At 41.9% G+C, this 18,073-nt stretch overlaps 1 protein-coding gene across 4 annotated transcripts in view; it reads right to left on the reverse strand.

Annotated features, from left to right (window-relative positions):
- asap1b (ArfGAP with SH3 domain, ankyrin repeat and PH domain 1b) overlaps window positions 1–18,073 on the reverse strand; it is a 47,667-nt gene that overhangs the window by 4,497 nt on the left and 25,097 nt on the right. For 2 of the 4 annotated variants that reach the window (XM_034146652.1, XM_034146660.1), the window contains exons 7-24: window positions 17,867–17,952; window positions 16,205–16,280; window positions 15,426–15,512; window positions 14,761–14,769; window positions 14,404–14,504; window positions 14,161–14,230; window positions 11,823–11,910; window positions 11,533–11,581; window positions 9,321–9,487; window positions 6,820–6,953; window positions 6,526–6,617; window positions 6,244–6,430; window positions 4,746–4,831; window positions 3,543–3,658; window positions 3,385–3,452; window positions 2,546–2,653; window positions 1,694–1,922; window positions 274–342 (exon numbers count right to left, since the gene is read on the reverse strand). In XM_034146652.1, coding sequence (XP_034002543.1) covers window positions 274–342; window positions 1,694–1,922; window positions 2,546–2,653; window positions 3,385–3,452; window positions 3,543–3,658; window positions 4,746–4,831; window positions 6,244–6,430; window positions 6,526–6,617; window positions 6,820–6,953; window positions 9,321–9,487; window positions 11,533–11,581; window positions 11,823–11,910; window positions 14,161–14,230; window positions 14,404–14,504; window positions 14,761–14,769; window positions 15,426–15,512; window positions 16,205–16,280; window positions 17,867–17,952 — 1,822 coding nt within the window. The remainder of the gene's footprint in view (window positions 1–273; window positions 343–1,693; window positions 1,923–2,545; window positions 2,654–3,384; window positions 3,453–3,542; window positions 3,659–4,745; window positions 4,832–6,243; window positions 6,431–6,525; window positions 6,618–6,819; window positions 6,954–9,320; window positions 9,488–11,532; window positions 11,582–11,822; window positions 11,911–14,160; window positions 14,231–14,403; window positions 14,505–14,760; window positions 14,770–15,425; window positions 15,513–16,204; window positions 16,281–17,866; window positions 17,953–18,073) is intronic. The other 2 variants (XM_034146633.1, XM_034146643.1) reach the window with 2 other exon arrangements.

Here is an 18,073-nt window from a genome sequence, read left to right on the forward strand (position 1 = left end):
TGGAAGCAGCTTATAGAGAGCTCAGCCAGAGAGGAATCAGCTGTGGTTAAGAGTTTACAGCTCAAGGATGGTGGGACATGATTTCCAGCATGATACAAAATTCACGTAGGCAAGAAGTGGAGACTAAGCTTGCCTACATGGTCCCATTGTTTGCTTATTAAAACACCACCACCCTGTGAATGTGAGCTGTAAAGCAGGAAACAACTGAGGGATAAGTGTATATAGGGGGCACACAGCCGAGTAAGGGGGAGAACATAAAACCAGGATATTCACTGATGTATGGTCGAGTGCCAGCCAGAGTGGCGTAGTGCGAATGAGAGCCAAGGAATGCCAAGTGTGGAGCTGAAAGAATAGAGAAACAAAACAAGAGAAAGAAAAGAGAGCGAGATGAGGAGTGTGGGAGAGAATCTACAGTATGTCAGTCTTAAGAAGAGCTGCTCCCACACACTGTGAAATAACAAGATGAAATCTTATCAGTGGCAAGCAAAGAAAAAGTAAAGAAAAAGAGGAAAAATGGCGCGAAGCTGGCCCCAGGGGGGGGGGATCTTCAGCACCCAAGGGAGCGCTGCTATCTGGAGAATATCAAGAGTTAGCATGTTATTCTAAATGTATGTATATCATTCAGCCTTTATATAATCACATTTTTGCCCATATCAAACTTTAAAGTGAAATATTCTTTCTTAATCCTGATATCATTTAGGATTATTAGTAGTGCCTTTTCAATTCTAAAGATCAAACGTTCTCCAGGAACGCCAGGGGATGTCTTCTTATTACTTATCTTTTCCTGAGACATGCAGGTTTAACCTCACTTTTTAGCATTGTATCATGTCTGTTACTATCATGTTCATGTCTAAGTGTTTTCATTTGAAATCTAGTCAGCTAAAAACAGTTACAGTGGAGACGGAGTTAGGATTAAGCTAAGGATAGTCAAATCTGCCAGCGACAGTCCTCATTTTAGCCAACAGAATCAACTGTTGTCATCTAGAAATTAAACTTATGTTTAAAAGAAAGGCCAATTGAGGGCTTTCCAAAAGACTCTAATAAAACAACTGGAATCAAGTGATAATTCACTCAAAGGATTACAAATGCCTTGTTAAGATGTTTTGCATGTTGTGCAATGTTTTCATCCATAGTAACGCTGTTAGTGTTTCAAACTACTCCACTGAGGGAGGAGTGTTATCTTTAATTGTAATACTGCAGAGACAGCACGTCCACAGTGTAAGTGTGTATAATGTGTTGAGGATAATGATGAAGTGTGTACCTCTGGCCTGACTAACAGCTACCCCCTGCCCTCTCCTGCAGCCATGTTTTCTGAAGGTTACTGTTTAAGCAATCTTAATGACACCTGCATTCCACCCTCTGATTTGTGCGTTCAACAAATTACATTCCACTGCAGGGTGTGTGTATATACGTGGACTAACAAAGAAGACATTTTGGAGGAAAAGTAATTACGTAGCATTCCTCCGCACCTAATCCTGTCCTTGGTAAAAATCAAACATTAACAGAGCTAATGAAGTACAGTTCCAAAGATTAGCTTCCCTCTACTGATCAGACACAGTAAACAAAGCAGAAGCTATTTGCATAACAGGCTGACATTTGCAAAAGAGATATTAGCATTACATGACTTTATTGCCTGTCATGGTTATAATCTAAAGACTGATGTAGCTGTGGGTGTGGAGCAGTCAGGTCTGACCTTTGCCCTGGTTCCTAGGGGGCAGCGGCGGCCCGTCGGCCACGGGGGAGGAGGTGAGATCGGTGGAGGCGCTGTACATCTGGTTGGTGAAGGCGCTGTAGGACAGGCGCTGCTGCTTGTCCCTCTGGCTGATGAAGCCCGGCAGGGACAGCTTGTCGTGGGGGGAGAGGCTGGAGGAGTGGCAGAAGCTCTGAGGCCTCGGGGAGCGGTCCTTCTTGATGGGACTGGGCTGCAAAGGGACACGAGACACAGTCTGGGAATAAGAGCTAATATCATAACCTGCAGATTTTTTAAATGTAGGGAATCTCAACCCTTTGTAACTCAAAGGGCCTTGAGTTGATTTTGACCACCTTTTCCCAAAGAAATAATAGAAAACACACACATTCTTTTTAACTGGGCTGTTCATATGTCTTATGAGACTCATCACTAAAAATAAATATTCGCAACACATCCCGGAAGCTTGATATCTCTGGAGTTTCCATGGTGTTAGCGCCTCATTTAACAGGATTTCACCAAAATCAACACATTGCTTCCCGCTCAGCATAACTGCCTGCGATTATGACTCCAAATGTAATGTATTAAACAGCGCAGGGTCTTCTCCCACATCACTTCTTAATTTAAGACATGTTGTGCCACTGCATAGGGGGGGGGGGGAACATTTGCTAACTTAAGTTGGCCAAAAAGTACAATTTTTTTCAACCTTTAAGCTCTAGAGCAGCACTGCTCTGTGGTATCTGCACATCGGACTGACTCAATAGTTTCATTATTAGATTCATCAGCACTGTATAGGGGCGCGCTGAAAACCTGATTGAATTGAAGCTTGAAGGAAACTGAACAATGCTCTGATCGAACCTTATCATCAAGGTCGTCATCGCTCTCGTCCATCTCCTCCAGTCTGAGGCTCCACTCGTACTCCACATGGATGTGAGGGTTGAACTTCCCCTCTGCAGCCTGCACCAGCTGTCACACACACACACACACACACACGTTCATCAGTTACATTTAAATAGAGACAATCCCAAACCCTATTAATGGAAAACAAGATAAGGAAGTGGAACTAGAATTGTCTGCCACTATAAATACTCAATAAGTTAAGACACAAAATAAACATTAAGTGGGAAAAGTCAGGGTCATTTAAAACACTTTCTTTATGGGTATGTTCAGCAGTATACAGCTTCCACAAAGTAACAATATCCCCCATGTGTTAAATGTGCAAATACTTTAATAATATATTTATTTTATATTTTTTACTGCATTCAAAATTGCTTTTTTTGTCTGCATGGTCATAAAAGCGTTAATAATGAACATACATCAACCATTACTTCCACTCTGCTGTCCCTGTTGCCTGAGGCTGGAGACAGACCTCTGACTGCCATCTAGTGTTCTGAATTATCTCCCTGATAAAATGTTAAATCTACTCCACAACCAATTCTTTTTATTAGGGAGTGTGCTGGACTTCGAATCAGGGGATAGCAAGTTCAAACCCCACTGCAGTCAGCATGTCAGACACTTCACCCCAAATTGCTCCTGTGAGGATTGTCCACAGTATTGAGTATGTAAGTCGCTTTGGATAAAAGCTTCTAACAAATGACATGTAATGTAATGTATTATATGTGATTTTCTTTTAATTCCATGTTTTTTTTAGAGCGTTATAAACCCCTGTGATGTCCAAAATCACCGTCTGTACTTACTGCCTCCTCGCACTGAGTGTTCCTCAGTCGCCTGGCAACATCCAGCGCCGTCTCTCCGTTCTGATTGGCTGAAGGGGAAGAGAGAGGGATGATCAACAGTTAGGAGTGTGGCGTACACAGGACTTTAAGGAGAGGATGAACCTGGACTTGTGACTCACTGATATCAGTCGCTGGCTTGCCCCTCAGGAGTAACTTGAGGCACTCGGGCTTCTCGTACATGCTGCAGTAATGCAGGGCGGTGTTGCCCCACTCCGTCTGCTTATCCACGTTACCACTGGGAGAAAAACACACACAAAGTCAGGACACAGGTTACAAGCTCTAGGGTGATTTCCACAATCCTGCGGCAGCTAAAGGTTAATGTGGAATAACCCAGGATTTGGGGATTTTGCACGAGAGAAAACAGGATATTTAAAAAAAACGGTCTTTTCCTTTAGTAGTTTAGAATGAGCTTTTAAAATCCCTCATAAAAACATTTGATTAAACAATGCTAGGCAAATTCACTCTTTCTTGTTACAGTAGGCAAATAATCTCTCTTAAAAGGGATTATATATTATATATTCTCTTAATAACTGGACTTAAACTCCCACTGTACATTTTACATTCATATTCTATTTAATATTGAATAATCCATTCTTGCACAATAATATCCTGCATTATATTTGTTACTGGAAATTTGTATTTCCACATGTATATTTTCCACATGTATATATATATATATTTTAATCTTTTAACTTTTTAATGCTATTTTATTTCTATTTCTGAAATATTTTGGACTGTTTATTTCTGTGTCTTAATTTCTCTTATGTACATTGCCTTGTGTTTTTTTGCTGCTGCAACGCAAACATTTCCCAAATGGGATCAATAAAGTACCTATCTATCTATCTATCTATCTATCTATCTATCATATATCTTAAATAACAAGAGATATATCTTAAATAATGAGGTCTAGGCATGACACCGTATGAGCGCTGCTATTAATTAATGAGAGGGTTCCACGTCTTGTGTGTGCACTCGGAGCAGTGATGGGTAAACAATTGAAAAGAGAAGGGAATACATTAAAGGCAGCGAACAAGTGCTTGACCCATTTCTTTTTGCCTTGTGGGAATATGAGCTGCAGCGCTAAGCTCTCCTCTGCACGTCCACTGCTTTCTTACAGAGCGAAGCCGAGAACAAGAAAGACTCACGCAGAGCATATTTGATACTGCGTGTTCGCACAAAACTGTGGTTTATTTCTAAACCGTTGATGTGTTAATAGATATTTTGGACAGCTTTGTAATTGGCATGAATCGCCCAAAGAAATGCACGTGATAAGGCAATTATATTCCGGCTTATTTTGGTGAAAATGATTGTGAAAAATGTACCTGTTCTGCACAAGGAAGTCCACCAAGTGCAGGGAGGTCTGGTCAGCAGTCCGTACAGAGTAGTGCAGTGCTGTCTCTCCGGATTCCTGCAGGGGGCCATCAAACACAGCACAGACACCATGAGACAATCTTGTGCAGCATCCATTCTGTATTCTCTCCCTCTCTGCGTCTCTTTCAGCATTTAAACAAGCTGCAGTAAACAAAATGGCTCCTAAAAATAATATTTCAGCAGGCAAGGCATAGAGTTTAACATTTTGCCATTGTCTTGAAAGGATTACATATAGTGGAGTAAGGGATATATGTGCTGTATATAATAGGGAAGAGTAAGGGCAGTGTGTCCCTGGATGTGTCTGGTTATGCGGGGGAGTGGGATGTCACCGTGCTGTCAGCCATTCAGAGGTACTGACAACAGCAGATCAGATATCAGTGAGTCAGACTTAATAGCGCAGACAGCAGCAGCAGCTCCCTCTGTCTTCAAACCTCTTTCATTCTGCTGCTGCATTGCACACTTAATTTTTCATTAGGAGAACTACCATGTCTGTGTTATAAAACCTTGACCCATTTATGTCAGCTTAAGTCTGATCATCTGTGTTGTTTACGCTACGGCATTCTCACCAACCACCTCTTGTTATTCAAATGTCATATATGCCTTATCCAGCGGTGCAAATGCACAAAGAGGCTGAACCACAGAATGAAAAACATGAATTACGCAGATGTCGTCATCGGATTAAAAATGAACTGAAAATGAGTTGATGCCCTACAATGTGATGAAGGTTGCTGGATATCACCACCTGCTGGTGAAGATATCAGGAGGACTCTAAATGTTCCAGCTGTTGATGATACAACCTTTAATTTATCCGCCAAATAATTCACCAACTGGTAGAAATGTGTTCTCTGTCCCGCTGGCAGGAGGATGATCCACTGCAGTGTAGAGATCTGAGAGGGAGACTTCTGGGGTTTGTAGTCCAGTATGAGATCATGGTGTGTGATTAAAAAGATATACTGTAGCTATGGGAGGAGGTAGCCAATATTCCAGGCAACATACCAACCAAGAATGTCAACTATTTAAAGGTCATACAGTGGAAGAAAGTAACACAATTACCCCAAGACAATGTAGTCAAACTGCTTGTTTTGTCAGGAGTGTGAATCCTACAAATATTAATATCCAAGATATCTAAGACAATCATGGGAATATCCACATGTGAAAAGCTGGAAGCATTGTTTTCATTATTTGAGACTAGCTGGAGGACATAGTGGAACATTTAGAAGCTACAGAGTAAAAAATGGTCGTTTACAAGATGGTAGAGACCAAAAACCGAGCTAAAAAAGAGTGAATATTGGACTTATATTTGCAAGGTGGACGAAAACAGTGGTTTCAAATAAGAAGTAGAGGCAAATATCCTGATGAACAGAACACTCCGTAAGAAAGTTAAATTATCTGCATGACTAAATGTTCTTTCTTGTTCTAGGTTAATACCCATGAACTAAAAGGACTTACCGCTCCGACCTCGGGCAGCGGCTCCATCAGCTCCACCCCCTCTGCGTAGACCTGGATGAGGGACAGCAGATCCCTGGACTGAACCGCCTCAAACAGGTCGATCATTTTAGCGGACACAGATGTGCACGTCTTCCTCGCATACTTGTGGTCCACATATTTAGCGTAGATGAACTCCTTCCTCACCGTCCTGTGGTGGAAAAAAGGAATTCAGTCAGATGTGATCATATTTATTAAAAAAAAAAATCTAGTTTTCAAGCAGCTTTTTGCTTAGATAGTACTCACATGTCACTGGATGGAGTGGGCTTTGGTGAGGGGGTAGTGAGGTTCCCCTCCAGGATCTCATTGAAACTACTGTTGCCTACATTCTTGGCCAGCTAGGGGAAAGAAAAACAGGATTAGGTCACAATAGAAGAGAAGTATTCACACAAGTTCACATTGGTGCTCAAAGAACCAAAATCCGTTCCACTACTCTTTCATTATTTTTAATATTTAACTCCAGATGAAAATAGTTCAGGGTGTGGACCGCCGCCTCGAAAAAAAGAGCTATTTATTCACTCGGTAGACTCTCTGACTCACCAAGAGTTCTGAGGTTCCTAGCTTGTCCAGCTCCATGGACTGGATGCGGGAGATGTGGACCCCCATCTCTCGGTGGATGCCAGAACACTCGATGCAAGTCAGGATCCCCAGGTTGGTGGAAAGCCATTTAGGATCTTTAAAACACAGAAAATATGAGAGATTAGTGTTAATGCTCTCCATAATCTACAGTATGTGGTTCCAGTGTGATCACAAGTGTATGAACATAAGTATATTCAAAGTTGGATTTATGCCTTAGATTATGCAGAATAGGAAATGAGATGAAAAGCTCCAAAGCAGACATGTCATCCCTATCTGTATTCCCAAGTAAATGCCCCAGAAATGTTTTTTAAGAATAAACAAGCGAGTGTTTTCTCAGCACAACATCAGTCCTGCGATTTACTGAAAAATCCTTTCATGTGCCTGCACTGTATTCTTGTTCTTTGAGGCTGCTGTCAGGACAGAAATTGGTTTCTCAGCATATCTACATTTGATTTATTCCTGTATGATTGCAGAAGCTATTACCCCTTTTTGAGTTAGGAGGGTTAACACCAAAACCACTGACACCCAGGCGTAAAGATAACAATCTTTACATTTTCTGCTGTAGAACTTCGACGAAGAGACGTTACCCTTTCTGAATATGCTCAGTTTCCTGATATAATAGAATAAAAGACAATACACCCCAAAATAAACGAGGCCTAGAAATGCAAAGTAACCAGCGACTTTATCTCATTTTGCCACTCCCAGTAATTGGAGAAGTATACAAATCTCACACCAGATAAGCATTTAAACAAACAGGACAGGGCATTTATGTTCCGCTGCGGCCACATTTTGTTATCCTGTCATAGTGAATAAGAGTAACACCCACACACTCTAAACTCCAAACCAAAATGTGCTAAAAGACAATATTTCAAATACAATCATATCTTTGTCAGCTCAAAAACGGCTTGCACCTATATTAGATACTTTAATGTAATCCTGTGGCATGAAAACACATAATTTTAGCTGATGAGACATTCATATTTTTAGACCTGAATTTAGCTTTTTAAATAAATGACCATTGACTACCTTTATTGGTTTTATTTATCCATCAACAACTGACTTTCAGACCACTAGAGGACTGTGATAGGCACAAACAGTGGCCACAGTCACGTCATACTGCAGGAGAGAGACAGAGCTCATTGTGTCGAGCAAACGGCACGAGCACGCTGTGATGTAGCGCCCTCTAAACCGCTGCGTTGACCGGCGTCACTGCCTGATGTTCTGATGCAATCTGGGAGATTTAAGCAGGCTTTAAAAAACGCCGAGCTCAGCTGAGTTGGTTGTCATGCTGTGAGGCCGGGTATCGTGTTCTTTGTGGATCTGACAAATGAACACCAGGCAGGAAACGTCAGAGGCATCCCAAATACCGATGAGTCATCCTCAGAAACACAGGCAGAAGGCACACACACACATTTCCCAACGTAACAAACAGATGCGAGCTGGCGATGGGTCAGAGTGCACGTTCGCCATGATGAGCTGATACACGGTGACCTCTATAGCTGATTAATGCTAAAGCTGCAAAGCTAGGTCTTATAGGGGCCGATCCTGGGAGAATATAGAATGAGATGGAGCGAACAAAGATGTTGAATGTCATTGAAACGACCTTCTGAGCGTGATGTTAATTTTAGGCAGAGGAAAGGAAACCCTTTCAGAGCAAAAACAGGAATCAGACAGGAAGCAGAGCTTCAACCCACATCTGGAACATGCATTGTGTAGAGTACATGAAGGGACCCAGCAACACGAATACAGACATGACAAGGTCCCCCCCCCCTCTGCAGATTGCAGGGGTCGCCGGAGCGTGTGTAACTTATGTAACGATGAATTCTCAAAGCATGGAAATCTCTAACTCTAAGAGCATAAATGTGGATGCTTGGTGAGCTGCTGTGGGTTTTTGTTGAGAGAGGAGAGAAGCTAGAAAGCAGAGTGTGTGTGTGTGTGTGTGTGTGTGTGTGTGTGTGTGTGTGTGTGTGTGTGTGTGTGTGTGTGTGTGTGTGTGTGTGTGTGTGTGTGTGTGTGTGTGTGTGTGTGTGTGTGTGTGTGTGTGTGTGTGTGTGTGTGTGTGTGTGTGTGTGTGTGTGTGTCAGAGGGCCTGAATGTCTACGCCAAGAGGGCCTGAGTCTTTGCTTCCTAATGTGGGGGAGGATGAGGATCAGGTTGTGTCCTGAATGCTAACAACGCTCGTGCACGCACACGCACACACACACACACTTTGCTAAAGGCTGCAGGGGGTAGCACATTTGTAGCTTGTTCAGTTTCCATCTAACTGAAGGACACTGAGTTCAGGGCAGCCGTGACATTGCAAAATAAACCAAGGCTTTAAATAAAATAACATTTGCACACAGTGAAACACAGAAAATGCTGAGGTGAAGGCGCTTCTCATGTAACAGGGATAGGGATGACTAAGCACAAAGCAGGATGAGGGTGTGTGTGTGTGTGTGAATCCTCTCTGCCTCCGTACACACCTGCAGCTCCGCAGTCGCAGCACACTTCGTTGCCCGGCATGCGCAGCACGTCCTCTATGATGGCTTTAGTCAGATCCTCCAAACCGTCCTCGCCGCCGCTGCTCTGCTCGCCACGAAACGCCATGTTCAAGGCCTCCTCCTTACTGTTGGTCAGCACCGAGATCCAGCTGCACAGGGGAACATATTGTTGGTGTGGTAAAAAAAAATTCCTTTTTTTTAGGCTTAGTTATTTCACGTAAATATAAAACACCACCAGATATAAAGTAATCAGAGGATTATTTAAGCAATTCACTTTATCGTTTGGTCTATAAAATGGCAGAATTATGACAAATGGCGATCACAATTTCGTAAAACTCTAGAATCCCCTAAAATGTATTGTTTTGTCGGACCAGCTGGCCAAAACCTAAATACATTGTGATAACATGACATTAAACTGGAACATTTGGGATATATTTTACTTTTTTTTTTTTTTTTCAGATTACCTCAAAATGAATAGGTATATGATTATTAGCCAATTTCATTCCTGACAAATGGCTTATAATTTATTTTCTAGAAAAGAAATGAATCATAAAAAATCGAAATTGAGGTTATGAAAGCTAACACGTTATCACTTATAGGACAGAAATCAGATCCAAAGGACAAGTAATTTCCCCAATACGATAGATTCATAGACCGAAACTGCATTTAAGATGTGAGATTATTACAATAACATGAATTCATTTATTTTTCAGTTTAAATTGTCCTTTTGGATCAAATTCCTTAGCAGTTTTTTTTCTTGAGTTCCCAGATCTACTCACTTTAAAAAGGTTGAACATACACATGCACCTATAATCATACACACTGTTAAAGAGAATCACAAACATAGGAACTGATGTAGCTGCCTTTCAAACACGGCTTACTGCAGCTCTGTACAACACACAATCTGTTTCTGCAGTATCCCCACTGAACTGGCCCTCACACACAAACCACACACACTGGGCTGCATGAGCTTCACGTCAGCACTTCCTCTGTCATTGTCACTCAACCCTTTCTTCAAAGGCAGAGGCCAGACAGCGAGTGGGCACATAAACCGAAGTGTTAGATTGTCTGTTTATATGTATGTGTGAGAAACAAGATATTTAAATCCACAGCTGCGTAGGTGTACAGATGCTGCGCCAGAGCATTTGTGTTTACTTATATGATGCATTATAATATGCTCCCAGCCTAATTGAGGGGGAGTGTGATTGCACAAAGCAGCAGCCCTATGGAATACTAAATATTTAATGGAAAATCCCCTGAAGGTGCTGCTGCAGTTGGAAGTGCGTGACGGAAGCAGCAGTGAGGAGCAGCTGAATCCCAGAGGAACACAAGTACATGGAGGTCCAGGGTTTAACCACAGCAAGGCACCGTGCCACAATTCAAAGAGAGCTTCAAAACAGATTTTAGTCGAGTTCCGTATAATCGCCGTAAGTTGCATTTTTTAAATAATTTAGTGTGTTTTCCTGTTTCAATTACTTGAATTTTTTGTATGTCCACAAATGTTATTTATATCAACAAACATAATACCATCCATCAATCTAAAATATTTCAATATTAGCCACATATTTCATTTAGCATTGCCCTTACTTTTGTTTATTTATTTTAATTTTCAGGGCAACCTAGGGTTTACATTTTTAAAGAATTTAAGAATTGACTAGATTACTTATTTTGCTAACAAAGCAAGCTGTGTGGGTAGCTAACTACCATACCACCTTTTCATCAGCAAAAATCAGAAATATGTATCACTAATTGTTTTATATAACGTTGGTTAAATTCAAGAGGCAACCAGAACAACCGCTTTTTGTTTACGTACAATATTCTTATTATATTTTATGATAGCGTTTCTTCAAAAAAAAGAGTCTATGTGTAAATCAAAGTTGCTGTGGAATCCTTTCATCATAAAAGTTGTTTGATTGACTTTTCCCGTGTGTGTCTGCGTGGGAAACAGCAGTATGAGGTTACAGAGACCTGAAATACTGCAGACCACACATCCCACTGCTCTCCTCGCTGTGCCTCTGCCACCCACTCAACAGTCTCTCTGGTACTTCCTGTCTTTAAGAGAGCAGCCGCTAAACAACCCCTCCATTAATAAAAACAATTATCTTTGAGATCACCAACTCATTTAGAAGCTTAGGGACAGATCAAATTGAAAACCTTAAGAACATTTTTTTTCTCTTTGAGCAATATTACTCACATGACAAACTCTTGTTCATCCTCAGCTTGGAAATGATATGTCCGGTTATCTGTTGAATACAGAAACAATGAGGTTAAGTAAGAACATTTCTTATCTTGCATTTTATAATACGAGAAGCAACTGACAACGTACAGTTATTCAAATGCATCACTTGTGTCCTAATTGTTGGACAAGCCTCAAAAGTAGTCAGTTATTCCTCCACAGATTAGCTTGATGTTTAAAAAGGCAGATATTCTACAAACGCCTCATACCGATGTATATAGCTAACATGAAACACATTTAAAACTTACGAGAAATGAGATCAAAGCACTTCCTGTCTTCGGTGCTCGGCTTGACCTGGCAGGTGAGGAGGTTCAGTTTGACCGGCTGCCTGTTGGACTGTGGAGCAAAGACAGGTTTAGGGTCACAAAAAGCAGAAAGGAAATATAAAACCACATCTTATTACTATATTACACACACAGGGGTTTCAAAACAAAATAACTTAGTGAGGTTCCATTTTTTAGAATGGCAGAAAATCTCAATTTAAAGAGGGCAAAGATGATTTTCGAATTGCTTTATTATTCGTGCCAGTGGTAAAAACTCTGAATATATGAAATGTACAATTATTTAAAACAGAAAGTAGCAACAAATACTCATATATGAGAAGCTGCAACCACCAAATGGATGGTATTTTTATTATTTTCACTTACATGCTAAAAACACAAAGACTATTCAATGAAAATTATTTTAAAAAGAGGCTAATCAAGAAAACTGATTAAGGATGTACATGATTTATCAATATAATTATCATTTTTTCTCTTCATTTACCTATTAATCAACACCATAGCTGTGTAATTTGCATATTAACAAGTTACAAAATGGTGTCACACTGAAACAGGTTGACCCCAGGACGCCATTGAGAATCTGGAGCGTCATGGCTGGGCTGTGTACTGTAATAATGGACCCACTTGGCACATGTATACTGAGCATTGTCCCCTGCCAGTGACAGGCAGCACGTGCTAATGAAATGCTAACAGGCTGTGATGAGCCGTGGAGCTCGGCTGGCCTGCTGGCAACCCGCCATGTCAACAAGAGTCACCTAGAGTTCAGCTGCCACAAGTTCTGACACCAGAAATAAGAACTTAAAAAAAAATTGTTATAAGATCTTGTATATCTACCAAGAGTAACACAACGCAAGTGATTGTACAACAGAACAATAGGAAGCCTTTCATGTCATATGTGAGACAAACCACTTCCCCAGAGCTTGCAGCGAACACAACAGATGTTATCATGGTTGAGGCAGCGGCTGTGGGAAAGTTGAAATCATGCTCACAAACTAACACTATCCACAACAAGTGACCAATGAAAAACGCAGAGGCTCACACACAGATCTTACTTATGGCCTTCATATAGGTAAGGTTATTGAATAGTCCTAAACAGGGATATGGTTATAAAGGTGACTTGTGTAATATTTAGGATAAATATAACCTTTTGTCTATTGTTTGTGTGCATTTATTAATATAAACTACTTTTTTCCAAAGATAAAGCAAATATAAAAAGCTTTTTGGTCACCAATGATGTCCATCAAGTCATTTTAGTTTGAATGATGTTGATAGGCAGTGAGACTTGTGGTAGAGTGACATCACCACGCAACCATTGCACTTGTATTGGCTAGAGCTCCATTTCTGAGCGGTTGACCAATCACAACCGTGCTGGCCAGCTAACCAATCTGAGCAGACTGGGCTCTGGTTTCAGACACAGGGAGAAAAGAGGTTCTGCAGCACAGGCAGTATGAACAAAATAAAGCACTTTTTAAACAATAAAGCACGTAAACATTTCACAAAAGAGGCAAAAAAAAATGAAATCTTAAAATGACCATAATAGGGCCCCTTTAACTTGTTGGTTTGTAGACATCAGGGAGATTCTTATCTGTCTTGATGCTTCAACATTTCTGAGTGTTTTTTAAACAATTCTTCAGATTCTTTATTTGTAAACATGACAGCTTTAAAGTGACAGTTAGGTTAACACAGCCAAAATGCACAGACTATACCTCGTTAATTCCAAAATCCAATGAAACATTTCCTTTTTTTTTTTTTTAAGTCCACAATTGGATCTGTCTTTGCCTGATGAGACATCTGCCACTGCTCTGCCACAATTAGCTAAACTTGGGGATTGTGCTAAGCTCCTCAGTCTTTATTTCAGACACAGTGGGAGGTTTTAAATCACAGCAAGTGTTACAGAGTTTATTCGGGTGTGATTTCAGTTTCTCGCGTTTTGCAGCGAAGCAGCCACTGCAGCTGCACGGAGACGAGCCCTCAGACGTGCCAGCATACAGTACGCTCTCACTGCTCTCAGATGAGTCACCCAGGCGCAGCAGGCAGAGGGGGGAGGGGCGGCGAGAAGGGGCAGACGGGGTTGCCATGACAACCCATCTATGTCAATTCCACATTGCCAGCCTCCAGATTGAGAAAGCCCAACACTACCTCCCCGCATGATGTTCTCTCTTTGATCAGCAAAGTGTGTTTGTGTGAGTGTGAGTGTGAGTGTGTGTGTGAGTGTGTGAGTGTGTGTGTGTGTGTGTGTGTGTGTGTGTGTGTGTGTGTGTGTGTGTGTGTGTGTGTGTGTGTGTGTGTGTGTGTGGTTACTCACTGTGGCATGAGAGATGGTGAGCATGCCCCCCTTCACTGAGCACTGCCTCCTCTGCCAAACCTTCCTCAGTCTGTAAAAAAGAGGGAGGGGGGGCTCATTAGGAAAGGACTTGTCATGTGTTTCTTATCTGTGTGGATACGTTTTTGAAATTCTACATTTGAATGCTAATGTCTACAAGCTAATGTTTTAAATGCTACTTCCTCTTACTGTGTTGATGTATTAGTGTCTGTATTAGCGGCTTACCCATCACTCTTCTTCAGCAGGTAGCCTTTCTTCTCACTGCCAAACTCCTTGTTCCCCTGCAGCTGGTGCATGCTGTAGCCACCCTGCTTACTCTGCGAGTCCTGTGCGAATCCACACAAAATGTGCAAACACGCAACAAATAACAACGTTAAAACACAAGTTATATCCAGAGAATCTGCTGAAAGACATGCAGCACAGACACAAACACACTATACTTAAACATCAAAACACAAGGTCTAATCTTAAACCAAAGGGCTAACAAGAAAATGACATCTATAAGGCATGCTCTGAAGCCTCTAAAAGGCCAAACCACTGAACAGACAAATGCCAGCATGCCCAACATGCACCAGAACTTACTCTTCTAGACTTGATTCCAGACAAGCAGAAGGCAGAAAGGGGGAGATAGAGGGGAGAGGTGTGAAAGATCCATCTCAGGTGCAAGGCGTTGAGTGTGAAAAAGTGTGCCGCCCACCCATGTACCATCAAATCCACAATATGCATGTTTTACTGTCGTGCTTACCGTGGGGGATATTAGCAAGAGAAGCTACAGGAAGTGAACATTAAATGTGAACGGCTGTCATGCAGAGAATGAATGTGTGAATCTACCACAGCAGGTTATGTTTATGAGTAAATCCGGGGTTGGCAGGGTTTTAATGATGATGTGATGTGTTGGGCAGTGAGGGGCTCTCCACTGAGCAGCCAGTGAGGCACAACACTGGTCACCAGCAAAGCCGACCACACACTGGCTACCAGCATGGTACAGCACTGGGCACTCGCTCTGTGCTGCAGGAGACAAGCTCCAAACCGTGGTGGTGGGAAATGTGTCTAACAAAACATCCGTGTGGCACCTGGAGCAATATGGCTGTTTAAGTGAACCCCATTGCTGTGATTAGCCTTATATGTCTCGGTTTGGGTGTGTGTGTGTGCGTGTGCGTGTGCGTGTGCTTGTGCGTGTGCGTGTGTGTGTGTGTGCGTGTGTGTGCGTGTGTGTGTGTGTGTGTGTGTGTGTGTGTGCTGCCTACCTCCTTCTGGTCCAGCTGGAGGGAGGACTTGATCAGGTCGCGCAGGGCAGTCAGCTGCTTCTTCTCCTCATCCTGAGTTTGTTTGATCTGAGGAAAACAAATGAAAAGTTGAGGAACAGCAGAACAAAAAGATTACTAGCTGTGTTTACAGGGGGATGTTTATTGTGCTGATAAAAGTGCCTTGTGTAAATACCACGACTGAAATGAATTTATCTGCTACAAAATGAACTTCTCTTGCTTTCTTTTGTGTATATGTGAAGTTTCCAGGTGAGTCATGACAGTTGCTGCAGATGTGCTACTTCCCCTTTCGTGAGAACTGCAGATTTAAAACTGCTGCTTCAGGAGAAAGCACAGCAGGACGTTGTATAAGAAATGTTGGAGAGCAGTCAGTGTAGGCTCATCCTTTCCAAACGTTTTTTATTATGTGTGTAAGATAGCCTTTTCTTTCCGGAAACCTACTGTAAAGCATATCAACAAGACACTTTTATTTCGTCATTTTCTATAAGGGGTCATTATGCATACACTATTATTGGATCTATAGAGATGCTACTTTATTTTTGACCTTCAACCACTTCAAGTACACTTTCTAGCTTAAGCAAAAATGAATCTGCTCAATAAGAGAGGCATTCAGGAACTAGCTAGTAAGTGGACCTTAAGTTGAGTATATTTGACAACTTTATAGATGTAATCCTGTAAGAAAACAGTAATCAAGTGTGCAAAAGCTTTGATTGACAGACATATACAAGCCGAAATAAAACAAAATATGACAAAGTATTTACATTATAGAGATCAGCTGCCAGCTTCTCAATATACTGCTTCAGCTTATCCGCTGTCTTCAAGCCATCTTGGAAGAAACTGGAGAATAAAAAGGTAAATGTGAATCTCACTGACATTAACATGCACTGAATACATTTGAGAGTCGGTCATTTATGGGAATCACTACTTTGCAAATGTCAGGTGTTAAGACTTTTGGCCACTATGAAGGTCACACAGAGAGAGGGGGGGGGGGGGGGGGGGGGAGGGATTGGTGCAGTTTATGTTTAATGTATAGCTGGGCTTGTTCTCGCCTTTGGGTCTTGGCACAGAAATGGTGGCTGTGCGTGTCCACAGCAGATTTGCAGAGGTGCTTAGCACATCCTGAAATCCATCACGGACCTGTCGGCGCGACACACCTCGATGCGGCGCTGTAGCCACAAATCACAGCTAATGACCTCCGTCCGTCCGTCCCCCTGCCCACCGCTCCTTTCCTCCGCTCATTACTTTCTCCGTCTCATCTCTCCTCTGCTTGTTTGCTTTTAATCTGAGCACACTGAGGATCCCACTGTTGTCCTCCCACTCCATCCAGCTCCCACGTCAAGTACAAGGATGTTTAGTACAAGTGTTTATGCTTCAGGTATAGCTTTTGGCCGTGATAACATTCTACCCACCACCACTGTTGTAAAGGTTTGGGAAATATGGACCCTAATAAGAATAATGTTCATTAAGAAGAGGAACATTTTCTCTGATAAGCAGAGAAAGTACTCTACTGGAAATGCCAGTACGGCTAACTGCCTTGCGACTTCCTGGTTAACCTTCCCTATCAGATATCTGCTCTATTGCTGCGCATATGATGATCTAATTTCATTATTCTGGTGAGGAGTCAATGGCTCACTTTTCATTTAAACCTCACAGACCGCCATTGCACAGTCCATTCATTATGAGGCAGTTGAGCATATCTAGAAAGCTGTTGTGTCATAATTCGAATTTAATTCTTGCATCCAAAAACCTACGTAATTCACTACATACCTAATTTGACATCATATAGTACTAATGTTGGGATGTTATTTAGAGAAGAACCAATGTATTTCTTGAAAGTGTCCATGCTTCCTTGGGTCCAATACCATTTTCAGTTAATTGCCGCCCTCAATTTGTTACATTAAAAGCATCTGACGTCCAAAATAAACACAAACAGTTTTCTGGCTGTGAGCAGTCACTCCTCCGAGGTTTACATCGATTGCTTTTTTTGCCGCTAATCCGTCACCGCTGCTCCTTTTTTCAATCGATCAAGGCCCAGGTTGAACAGATTACATTGGGAAGTATATTGTTTTGTCCTGGTGTTATGACAGGACCTAGCAACTGCGCGAGAAGATTTGTCATTCTGTCAAAGGCCGTCGTGAGCTGCGGTTCTGGCACGGAGAGCGCCCACTTATTTACCCACCAAACCCCACAGCTGTCAGAACGTATCTGGATGATGACCTGTGCATATTTATGAGAGCTATATATACCCACGTGAGCACCCTCAAGGTCTGTGAATCATACAGGAGAAAAGGAAATTGACATCAAGAGCTGCAAAGACGGAGAGAGACACAACCTTTTTCTCTGACACATTTCTAAGTGGGTGTGATGCACACAACGGGGGAGACTCACAGATTCGGGTTCAGGGGGATTAAGGTGGTACTTACTTGCACTGAGCGTGGTAATACTTAATCAGGTTCTGGAGGAGGTCCACTCCTTTCTTGGTCTTGATCTCATTGACTTTGATCAGGTACTGCACAGGAAAAGAGAAGTGCAGAGTTCAGTCAGGAGTTGAAATCCAGGCTGGGTTGAAATGATTTTTTCTTGGATTTAATGAGGCAGAGCTGTTACACAGAGAATAAAGATGTTTCCGC

Source organism: Trematomus bernacchii, unplaced genomic scaffold (genome assembly GCF_902827165.1).
Source record: "Trematomus bernacchii unplaced genomic scaffold, fTreBer1.1, whole genome shotgun sequence".
Taxonomy (NCBI): Eukaryota; Metazoa; Chordata; class Actinopteri; order Perciformes; family Nototheniidae; genus Trematomus; species Trematomus bernacchii.